Below are 12,566 nucleotides of genomic sequence, written 5' to 3'. Positions count from 1 at the left end.
TAACTGCTCTGACCAAGTATAATATCATATCAATACATAAACCACATTTTCCAGATGTATATGCCTGGAATCCTATAGGCCTGGCTCTCAATCCACTGAGCTGCCCAACTGCCCTAATTTTTTTTTTCTCTCATGGGGTTATTAAGTTCTCTTAATTCTATTTTTAGGAAATCTATTACTTGGGTAATTTCTTGCTTCTGTTTCTATGTCTTTCATTCAGAGTTCTCATTTCAATTATAATTTGATTTTTAAGAATCTTTTGTGCATGTCTTTCCTTGTAGTCTTAAAAGCCTTGGAGTACAAACCATTTTTGCTCTTCTTGTAGTTGAAGTAGAGTTACTTCTGGTTTTAAAATGTCTTGCACATCATTATGACATAATATTTCTTCATAATGTTTAATGTATTCTTGTGTTTACTCATATCCTTACTGTCAGTTTCTTTTGGAGGGGACATTGGGCCAGGCTCTGCCTTCTTCTGCTTCCACCCTTAAATGGGAGTTGGGAAATGTCAGTATTATTTCATCCTGGGCTCAATTTCTTTCAGGTTTTCCTGGATCTTATGGATTCTAAGTGAATTAATCTTCAGGGACCTCTCTAACATCTCAAGTGAGAGTGCTATGATTTCTGGTCCCACTAGAGCAGTGTTGGCAAACAGTTTTTGTGACCACTTGCCCAAATGCAACTTTAAGCTTCTTGTGAGTCCCCCCAGCCCCATTATCCCAGACAAATGAGAGAGGAAGTGCTTGCATTGGGCAGCTGGATAGATGGGCAGGGTATGCAAAAACATGTCTTTGGGTGCTGTGGAAAGTGGGAACAGAGCCAGCCCCATCTTTGCTATGGGGACATGTGTACCATGTCTTTGCCAACACAGCACTAGGGTGTCTCTGTCAAACCACTTAGTTTTGGCAGTATAGCTGTGGTCAGAGTATCAAAATATTTAGTTTCTGACCCACCTGAAGCTTTCTTTTCTCAGCACTCTGTCCAGGTTTCAGATGTCTCTGAAATATATCCAATCAGAATGTTAGCAAAGTCCTCGATCATTTCCCCATATTTCGCTTCCCAGGCAAAAGGAACCCTACAAACTGAGTGATTACATATGTGTTGTAAGCTGAATAAGAAAGCTTACTGTTATTTTTCATTGAGTTTTTCAATAATTATTTGATCAGGTGCCCTTCTTAGATTTTTTGTTAGAGAATGTGTGGGAGAGCTGGGAATTTTTTTAATAACTTTTCATGCTGCCATCTTAAGAAGCAATACTGATTGTTAAATTATTTCTCCTTGACCTACTTTCCAGGTTAGTTTTTATCATAGACTCTTTACATTATTTTAGTCTTTTGACTTTGTTTTAATATTTATTGCCTCATGAAGTTGTTATATTTACCCCACTTTATTTTTCATCGTGTCTACTACTTAAATAGTTTTCCACCGTTTATTGCAATTTATTTTTCTTTCAAATTTGTTTCATCTTGAAACTTTAATTTCATTTGTAATTTCCTTTAATAAAAACTCATCATCTCCAGGTATTTGTATAGACTTCATGGCCAAGACATCCTTTTTCTAAGGGTTTGGTTGTAGTTGTGAGATTAGTCTCTTCTGGATTTGCCCCTTGGGCTTCTCTTAGTCCATGCTATTTCTTCATTGTGTTTGGTCGTTTCTTCTCGTTTCTCATATTTCCATCCTTTTTTTTTTTAAGTTCTGTCTCTTTGTTGTTTGGATCAACTGCCAATTCCTGACTGGATGGTAAAGATGGTACTAGGCTCCAACTTTTGTCTTAGCTCTTGATTTCTACCCCAGTCTTCTAGAGATCTACTATAATTTCTGATTTCAGTAAGTTTCTGTCTCTTTGAATAAGCAAGCCATAACTGATGTTGGTTTCATTTTTTGCTGTGGCACTGACAAGAACCTGTCAGATGTTGGCAATCATGCTGGTCTCACACTTTCTGCACAACTTCCCTGGCAAGGTCCTTAGTTGGTTCTATCTACTTCTGTAGTTCTTTGAAGCATATCTCTTCCAGTTACTATTAGGATGATGTCTGTCCCCTGATTGTGTTCTGCTCTGGCTTCAGGCATCTGATTACTGGAGCTCATAATGACTTGAAACATTCCAATTCAGGCTATTTATAATTGCTCATTCTGTCTGCTCTGGAGTGTTTCTCCTGGATTGACTCAGCTTCTACCTGCCTAGTCCTTTTATGGTGCAGTTTGTGCTGACTTTCTAGCCTCTACCTTCAAAATCATATTAGAGTTTGACACCATATGGTGTGACCTCTATATCAGCCTCTACCAGCTTCAGACTGCCTTTTGCACAGTTTTTAAACTGGGATTAGAAGTTTGCTTTAGTCTCTCTTTGGTTTTCTGTATGACTATTCTATCTAGGTTCCTTTTGAGATATTAACTATAGTTTGGAAACTAGGTTCCTTGACAACCTTTCACATTGCCATTTTAACCAAAAGTTTCCTGAGAAATCTCTTAAAGAAAGCAAGCTCATGAGAATATTAGTTATGATGTAATTGAAAATACTAATTATTCTTCATTTGTCTCTCCCTGTATTTCTTTTGAGTATAATGTCAGCATTGAAAAAAATATTCTATACAGAATTTGAAGCATATAATTTAAAATCTAGGTTGTATAAAGTTCTATAATTACTGATGAATACATGTGATAAATTTGTTTTATATGATTCCAGAATTCTTTAAATCAATTACTTAAACAGCTAGAAAAAGAAAAACGAAGTCTTGAATATCAAGTAAAAGAATATGAGCATAGACTGGAACAAGCATCAAAGGTTTGTTTTTATTCATTTTTGCTTATTTGTTTTACAATCCTTATGTTCTATCTTAGTGTGGATTCTAAACAGAGTGGCAAGGACTAGGCAGTCAGGATTAAGTAATTACAAGCAAGTGTAAGAGGCCATTTTATTCTATTAAACAAACAAAGTCTTTTTTAGAAATTACTACATCATTTAATGTCTTTGAATGGAAACTAGTATATAGATAATGATATCCACATAAAATATGTAATTGAATAAGCTATGAGATAGTTCAAATTTCTTAATTAATATTGTCATTAATATTACTTAATGATGAATTAATATGTATATTTAATTTAATTTAGGCTTTCCATAAGACCAATGATGAACGACGTGCCTATTTAGCTGAAATGTCTCAGGTAAACCATTTACATCAAAATACTAAGTTTACATAGCTTTTTCTTTACTTGTTTTTAGTTTTCTTTTCTCCTAGGATGCAACTTTCATAGGCAAACATGTAACATTGAAGGAAAACAGAGAAAACAGTGTAGAAGATGGAGAAGGGAGGTAGAAGTATATAGATAATAGAGAAAGGCACTCAGTTTCCATAATTAAAAGAATCCTTTATATAATGAACTTATTTGCAATCTGTTTAGCTAAAACAAATATTTATTTGCCCCAAAGCCATTATTTGGGATGAAAAGTCATAAGTATAGTTTTCCTTTGTCCAAAAAATTCAAAAGTAACCTCACTATAATGTGTTATACAGTTCCTAGGCTAGAACTGTTACTGCTATTGGAAAGTGTATACCTACACTTTCTTGGTTAGAAGTTGGGTGTCATGTCACTGAGAAAAATAGATCCTATGGACAGCATTTTAATAAACTTGAACCTCTCCCATTTATTATATTACTACATCCCAATAAAAACAAACATTGTATCACCTTCCTCTGAGAGAACTACAGTACTGTTGCTTATCTAATTCTATTCCTATATCATATCAGTCTAATGACTTACTCCTAGACTCAAAAAAACAGTCTGTCACATAAAACATTTGAGATACAATTCCTCTAGAAATGCAGTCAATAAACTTTGTTGTAATTAAATAAAGTTTATTGTCTACTACATGTCAAAGCATACTGCTAAGCACTGGGGATTACAAAAAGAAGCAGAAGACAATCCTTGTCTTCAAGGAGCTCATATCCTATTGGAGAAGACTATAAGCAAACAGGTATGTATAAACAAGCTAAATATAAAATAAAAAGGAAATAACAGAAGGGGGAGATACTATTAGAGGGATTAGGAAAGGCTTCCTATAGAAGGTGAGATATTAGTTAAGACTTGAAGAAAGAGAAGTCAAGAGGCCAGAAGGGAGGGCATTCCAGGCATGAGGGACAATTAGAGAAAATTCCCATAGTTAGGAGGTGGATCCAGTCTCCTCTTCATGGAACAGCAAGGAGGCTTGTGTTACTAAAAAGAAGAGTGAGTAGAGGGGTGGGGTAAAAGGTGTAAGAAGATTGAAAAGTTAAGGGGCAGAGGTAGGTAGATTATGAAGAACTTTGAATACCAATGGAGGAATTTTATATTTGACCTGGAGATAATAACAGGGAGGCACTAGAGTTTATTGGGTAGATGAGTTGTATTTTCAGACTGGTGCCTTAAGAAAAAACACTTTAACAGCTGAATGGAAGATGAAATAGAATAGGGAAAGAGTTAAGACAGGCTGACTTACCAACAGACTAATGTAATATTGTCCATGGATGAGGTAATGAAGGCTTGTATCAGGCTAGTGGCAGTATTAGGGAGAGAAGTTGCACAGATAAAATCTATATGGTTTGGCAATAGATTGTAATAGGTGTTGAGAGATAATAGGAGTTGAGGATGTCACTTAGGCATCATAGTGGACTGGGAAAATGGTGGTATCCTCTGCAGTATTAGGGAACTTTAGAGGGGACCAGATTTTAGGGGGAAATTTAATAGGTTCAGTTTTAGACATTTTTAATTTACAATGCCAATTGGCCATCCAAGTTGAGATATTTGAAAGGTAGTTGGAGATATGAATATTGGAGGTCAGGAGAGAAGTTAGGGCAGGATAGGTACATTTAGGCATAGAAATGATAATTAAATCCATGGAAGCTAATGAGATTCAAGTGAAATAGTATAAAGGGAATAGAGCAGAAGACTCAGGATAGAAACCTGAAGGACAACTATGATTAGAGGAGATGACCTGGATCAGGATCTAGCAAAGGAGATGGCTGAGGAGTAGATAGGTACATAGAGAACTAGGGATGGTGGTGTCCCCAAACCCTACTATCAAGAAGAAACAGCAGGTGATCAATGGTGTCTCTGCAGAGCAAAGAGAGACAGAGACAGAGAGAAGGGGAGAGAGAGACACAGAGAGACAGAGACAATGAGGCACCTATTGTTAGACAGTTTTCTTGAAGGGTTTAGCTACAAGGGGCAAAAGAGATATTGGATGATATTTAGTGGAAACTGAAAGATCAATTGAGGGATTTTTTAATATGGGGGAGGGGAGAGACATGGACAGTGTTAATAGGCAGTAAAGAAGGTGCCAATAGATAGGAAGAGATTGAATATAAGTGATAGAATAAGGAATAAGAGAAGAGGTAGCCTATTGAAAGAGATGGTTTGGAACAGGATTGTTTGTGCAGGCATTGGTGTTTGCCTTGGTAAGTGGAGCCACCTATCTATATGAGATAGAAGTGAAGGAGATAGTGGCAGAAGGCATTTAAGTGGTATGATAAAGAGGGGAGAAGATGGAGATCACAGTGAATGGCCTTGCCTTTTTTTCTGTAATCTGTGAGTCAAAGTTTTCAGCTAAGAGGGTAGGGAAAGGGGGTGGCTATGGGACATTTGAGGAGGGATGAAAAGGTTTAAAAGAGGAGCCATGGAGAAAATGATAATGGTTTCAGAAGGGAGATTATATATTAAAGTGATAATGATTTCAGAAGGGAGATATATTAGAGTTGTCTAGTAGCAATGTCTAGAAGTGATGAAATTGAGATTGTATAATAAAATTTGTAGTGGATACAGCAGTTATGTGATTTTCTTAACCTTCATTCAGCAGCATGTGAATAGAAATAAAAGTAAATGATAGGAATAATCCAAGGTTTGAATGGGCACAATAGATGAAATGATAAAGGGTCCAAAAGTTGAACAGGTTCATCAAATGGTCAAGAAGAGGAAAATAGGAACGAGTCACTAATGTAAGAATGAGGGTCTGAGGGGGCAGCTGGGTAGCTCAGTGGATTGAGAGCTAGGCCTAAAGAAGGGAGGTCCTAGGTTCAAATCTGGCCTCAGCCACTTCCTAGCTGTGTGACCCTGGGCAAGTCACTTGACCCCCATTGCCTAGCCCTTACCACTCTTCTGCCTTGGAGCCAATACACAGTATTGACTCCAAAACGGAAGGTAAGGGTTTAAAAAAAAAAAGAATGAGGGTCTGAGAAAGAATTGAGGGGTTAAGAGATTAGATTAGAGGTCATGGTGCAGACAAAGGAGTAGAGTTCTGTAAGAGAAGGCAGGAGGTGAAGAAAGGCAATAGATTATGGTCAGATAAGGAGGTTTCAGAATTCTTATACATGGAGAATGGTATATTTGTGCATGATAGCAAGCACTTCCATCACTTAGTTACCTGTCCTCCTTTCAGGTTCATGACATCTATATGAGTATTTTTGCATATGGCTAAGGTGAATGCAGGAGGAGAGTAAGTCATGGAGAATGAGTAGGCTGAGAAAATTAGTAGTTAGGGTGTTTGAAGGAGAGTCAGTATCTATATTGAAGTCCTTTAGAGGGCAAGCAATGGGGAGGAGAGAGAATTTGTGAGCCAGGTATTAAATTCATTGAGGAAAAAAAAAGGGCAGTGGCCAATAGGTCTGGAGACAAGAGCTATGAAGTTTTTGATTGGTAGATAAGGATTTCATGAACCTGAAAGGAGTAGATGTAACTGAGTGATGGAAGTGGGGAAGGTGGGGCAGGAGGGGAGGGGAGGGGAGACTTGGAAGTGGTAAAGAGTATTCTAATCCCTTTCCTTGGCCAGTGAACTGAGGGCAATGAGCAAAAATGCAGCCAGTATTGGAAAGGATGGCTGGGGGGCTTTGACATCAGTGGAGAACCAGGTTTCAGTGATTGCTGAACAATTGATAGAGTTGGGAGAGGAAGGAATTTAGGACAAAGAGAAATGTGTTGCCTATGGAACAGACATTCCAGAGGGCTTAGTGGAAGGGTGGGTAGCATTAATGAAATTTATGTTAAAGCATCAATGAATAGATATATCTTGGTAGAAATACTAAAATTAAATTGAATAATTAATGCATCAACAAATTTAAAGAATTCTAAAGCAACTTTAAAAATAAGGGATGAAGGAACAATGCAGAATGATGTTCAAAGACTAAAAATATTAATGCAGTTCGAATGAGATGATATGTCAAGTGCTTACCATAGTGCCTGGCACATAGTAGATGCTATATAAATGCTAGCTATTCTTGTTGTTGTTGTTAAAACAGAATAAGTCAAGTCATGATCAATAGCAAAAGTAATATTGAAGAATAGAATCAGAATATCAGAGTTAGTAGAGACCTCAGAAACTATGTAATAGAACTATATCTGGACAAGTACAACTTTTGTTTAAAGATTCCACTATCTTCCAAAGCATTCCATTCCATTTGGGCTACTTCTAATAGGTGGGAAGTTTTCTCCTGCAACTAACCTATATTTTCCTCTTTAAAATATTTAGTAGCTATCTTACTCTATTTTTCCCTATTTCAGTTTGTTCTTGCAAAAACACAATAATTTGGCAAAAAAAAAAGTATAAGGTTCTTTAGCATCTTCTTCAAGGACCAGACAAATTTACTATGGAAAAAAGAGATACATTCTCTAGGTCTGAGTATTAAGAATTGAACTTATATAATGTTGCCGACCTAATTTACTTTACTACTTCTTAATTACAAAGAAGGGTAAAAGATAGTGCCTGCCTTCGAGGTCACAATCTAATGGGAGAGACAACAAGCAGACAAATATATAAATAATTTATGTACAGGATAAACATAAAATAATTAACCAAGGGAAGAATTAAGAGGGTTTGGGAAAGAAAATGGAATATTACTTGGGATTTAAAAGGGAAGCCAAGAAACTTGAAGAGAGAGCATTCTAGGAATGAATGACAGCAAGGAAAAAATCCCCAGAGCCAAGAGATGGATATATCTTGTTCATCACACTACAAAAGGAGTCCAGAGTCACTGGATGGAAGAGTATATGTGAGGTAAGGGGTGAAATATAAAGTATAAGAAAACTGGAAAGGTATGGGGAAGGGCTACGTTATGGAGGTCTTTGAACATGTAACAGAGGCTTATATTTGATTCTGGAGGTGATAGGAAACTAGAATTTATTGAGGAAGAGGGTAACTTTTTAGAGCTGCAGTTTTAGGAAGATCACTTTGGTGGTTGAATAGAGGATGGATGGAAGTGAGGGAGATTTATGGCAGGCAGACGAGGTAGAGGTTATTGCAGTATTCCAGGTATGAAGTAATGAGGGCCCTGTACCAAGACAGTGACTGTTTTAAAGAAGAGAAGTGGTAATATTTGAGATGTTATAAAAGTAAAATCTACTAGTCTTGGCAACAGTTTGGATAGAGGGGGTAAGAGATAATGAGAAGTTTCAGATAACACCTAGGTTGAAAGCAATGGAGGATGTGGTAGTATCCTCTAAATAATGGGAAAGTTTAGAGAGAGGCAAGTTTTAGGGGGGGGGGAGATCATGATTTAAGTTTTGGCTATGTGTATTGTAAAATATATATACATATATATATATATATATATATATATATATATATAATTTGGTATGTATAAAAGATAGAGATATGTGACAGGAGATCAGCAGAGAGGTTAGGGGCAGGATAGGTAGATTTGGGAATAATAATCATAGAGATAATAATTAAATCTATAGAAGTGGACAAGATCACCAAGTGAAGTAGTGTTATAAAGGGAGAAGAACAGAGGACTCAGGACAAGACCTGGATGATGGGGACCTGAATGAAAACTCAGCAAAGGAGTCTGAGGAGCAGCAGTCTGCTAAGTAGGGAGGAGAACCAGGAGGGAAAGGTGCTTATAAAATCATTTGAGTATTGCTGGAAAATAATTGCAAGCAAGATTTTAAAGACAAGCATCTGTCTCACACATCTGCCAGTGTTGGCTTTGTTTGGCATCAAGAAGCCTGGAGAAACACTCTTACCCTCAATTTAAAACATTTCAACTATATTCTGATGAATGTGTTAAGATCACTGAGACTACTTTAAAACTTTCCTTGTATATATACATACAGTTCCCCTAAGAATGATAGCACTGGCTGGTATTTGGGCAAGAGCCTAGCAGCAGTTTTGGAGTTTCTAATGACAGAGGAACATATGTACTCATGATGATTATGTTTTTCAGTCAAGAAACTGAAAGAGAAACGTTTACCACTTAGCTAAACCTTAAACCGGGAAAAATGTTAGAAGAAATAAATGGAGATATAATACTCATATTTATTGTCAGGTCCTTTGACAAGGTGACAGAGGCCTGCCAAGAAATCTTGTCAAGCATGAGACACAAAAGTTAGCAAACCAATGGAAAACAATTCTTATACCTAGTTGTGGAAAGGCTAGGCAACTTCCCTGTTTAAAAAATAGATTAACGGGGAACCTAGTAAAGACAGGCAGAATTGGGGAAATGGTTACATATGTAACCAGGTGATTACCATTTTTACCCTTCTTTTGACTGGTCCCCTCTATTGGATCCTATAAACAAGATATTTTACCAACTTCATCTTGTTTTGAGGTGGGCACTCTTCCGTGATCACCATTTGGACTCCTAAACTCATAGCCCAAGCCATCAAATATCTCCTGGACTTCACCTTCTTGGAGCTTCTCATGGAGCCTTACTCCATGGCTGCTCCCTCCAAATTATCTTACACACAGATAAGCTTAACCTCTAGCTCCTAAATATTGGTCAAGCTTAAACTGACAGATAGAGCAAAGGACCAATAGAAACTAGATGTTTCAAATTCATTTGTCATCAATATTATAAGATACTTAGGCATATCAAAAGGAAGAACTAAAGACAAACTTCAAACTCATGATGAATTTAGAGTAGGAGTTTTTAATCTTTTATGTCAACCCTTTCAGCAGTCTGACAAATCCTATGGACCAATTCTTAAAGAACATTTTTAAATGCATAAAATAAAATCTAGAGGATTATAAATGTAATTGATGTACTCTGTATTGCCTCTATCACATAAAGGAAATCAATATAATCAAATATAGTTATTACTAAATATAAAAAATAGCAAACAGACCCCAGACTAAATACTCTTGCCTAGAAAATGAAATTCACATGACAAAAGGCCTTCACCCTAAGACATGTAAGACATATTGAATAGCATCATAAATATATCTTTAGATCAGTGGATCAATTAAGTGCCTTATAAGGGCCCCTAGTACTCTGTTAATTCTAGGCAAATTTGAGAAGCAAACAGAATATATCATGATATGCATTTGCTGTCCAAGTGGTTTCCTTTTGTGGTGCCCTTCTGGAAGGGCAATACCTACTTATATTTTTATTATGTGTAATATATACCGAAAAAAGAAAGACAAGATGGCATATTGGAGAGAGGACTCTCCTTAGAATCAGAAAGTCCAGGATTTGAAAGCTTGCCTCTGTGATCTGTACTGTCTGTGATGCTGGGTAAGTCATTTAACCTCTCCATTCTTCTAGGCAACTCTATAAGACTAAATAAGTTAAAATGGAGGGGCAAATCCATTGGTATAACGAATTTCCTCACTAAGTTCCCTTGCCTATACAAATTAGATATGTTTCAAAAATATCCTTTCTCAATGAAAACACAAAACAAAAATGAAACTTAAAAAAATTTTTCTGTATGTCAATAGATGTAGAAAAAACTGTAAAAAAATCATTATTCATTGATATTAAAAAACACTAAAAAAATTGTCTAGAAAGAGTTTAAATTTTTTTCTTTTTTGTTACGAGTTTATCCATCAGCCCATACAAGCCTTTCAGCATAAAAATATGAATCTTGAAAAAGGATGGCATAAGAAATCGCATTTGTTGCATTCAGTTCTTTAAAGAACTATACACAAACACAGAGAGAGATAAACAAGTTAGTAATAAACTTTGTATACATGCTTATCCCTCCTTCTGTACTTACTAATGCTCATAGAAAGCTGACCTTGAAGCCAAGAATATCTGCATTAAGGTCTCACTATTGATACACATTGGCTTTGTGACCCTGGACTTTTTCCCACTTTGGTTATCTAATACTTTGAATTGTAGAAAAGATGGTGGCCTAGATTGGTAGAAGGAGTTTCCTCATCCAGGAGTTCCCCATACAAATACAGAATTGGTCAAAGGCCTAGTTCATATTTCTATCACCACCCACTAGCCTTCCCCAACTAATAAAAGCCTCCCTTGAACAAACATATGAGCATAGTGGACTTGTCTAAGAATATATATCTTGAGTCCATTAGACATTTGTTTATTTTTCTAACCCTTTCTTTTCATCCTAGAATCAATATATTGGTTTTAAGGCAAAAAAGTGGGAAGGGCTAAGCCATAGGGCTTAAATGACTTGTCCAGGGTCACACAAATAGGAAGCTTCTGAGGCCATATTTGAACCCAGAACCTCCTGGCGTTAGGCCTGATTTGCAATCCACTAAACTGTGTAGCTACCCTCCATTTTTTCTTATAAGAAAAAGTTTCTTCCATAAGCCAAAGACAACATAATTAACAACAAAGAAATGTTAGAAGCATTTCCACTAAAAATGGGTATAAAACAAAGTTCCTCATTTTCTCCATTTTTCACTAGTTATGAATATTAGTAAGTATTATTGGATAAAATTAGAAATTCTAGCAATTAGAGTTTGAAAAGCAATTTATTTGGAGACTATAGTGTTCCATTGTTAATACTGGTACAACACCAAAAGAATATCATTATTAAAGAGATGGGACTTTGCTTCGAGGAGAAACTTTAGGGTCACTAAAAAAACTTTGCAGTTTTTCAAAGGCTCTCTAATTTATATGCTTTTTCACCTTGTTAAATGTGGGGGCAGTTTATTGCTTATTTTCAGTGACTGTCCAAGAGAAATACTGATGGTTTGAGCTAAATAGGTTGTTCATTCAACTATATCATTGTTTGGACATGGGCCTTCTTCATCCACTTGATTGGCCTATGAATACGGTTAGGTGCAAACTCAGCATGGTACTCTGCAGTGTTCTGGGGTTTGAGATAATCAGAAGGAAACCAAACAAGAGCATCTGGAGGACATCACAGCCTATGGGAATCCCTTTTCTTGAAGTCTGCAGTGGATCTTCACAGGCCAAGATTAGTTCTCTGTTCAGTACCTCACCATCTATTAATCATCACAGGTTAGTTGAACAAGGTTGTCTCTTCTTTTATATATTTTGAGAAATATTATATAATTTTTGCTTACTCATGGGGAGATACCTTGTTAAAGGAGAGAGCCTATAATATGGCATTTTGTATTACCAAATTTTTTAATATAAACAAGGGTAGGATCTTGCATTCTTTATATCTTTTAATCAGTTGTGTGATAGTAGAGATATTATCTCCTATAAAGGATTTTGTGAAATCCTTCCTATTCCCTACTGTGATGGTTGAAAAGAGAAAGGGAGAAAGAGTGGACACCCTCCTTTCTCAAGTTGGGGTCCAGGAGGGACAGCTGATGTTTAATTTGGCCAAGGGAGAGAAAGGGGAAGTAAGTCTGTAGTTCCCCCCTTTCAGCCTCCACTC

The 12,566-nt window shown here is 36.5% G+C and overlaps 1 protein-coding gene across 21 annotated transcripts in view; it reads left to right on the top strand.

Moving 5' to 3' along the window:
• CCDC169 (coiled-coil domain containing 169) overlaps positions 1-12,566 on the top strand; it is a 101,745-nt gene that overhangs the window by 28,537 nt on the left and 60,642 nt on the right. For 15 of the 21 annotated variants that reach the window (XM_007495335.3, XM_056794763.1, XM_056794758.1 and 12 more), the window contains exons 5-6: positions 2,686-2,784; positions 3,114-3,167. In XM_007495335.3, the coding sequence (XP_007495397.1) occupies positions 2,686-2,784; positions 3,114-3,167 (153 nt within the window). Of the gene's footprint in view, positions 1-2,685; positions 2,785-3,113; positions 3,168-3,882; positions 3,979-7,883; positions 8,532-11,998; positions 12,182-12,566 lie in introns of those variants that run through there. The other 6 variants (XM_056794761.1, XM_056794762.1, XM_056794760.1 and 3 more) reach the window with 4 other exon arrangements.

Source organism: Monodelphis domestica, chromosome 4 (assembly GCF_027887165.1).
Source record: "Monodelphis domestica isolate mMonDom1 chromosome 4, mMonDom1.pri, whole genome shotgun sequence".
Taxonomy (NCBI): Eukaryota; Metazoa; Chordata; class Mammalia; order Didelphimorphia; family Didelphidae; genus Monodelphis; species Monodelphis domestica.
This window is presented reverse-complemented; position numbering and strand designations above follow the sequence as displayed.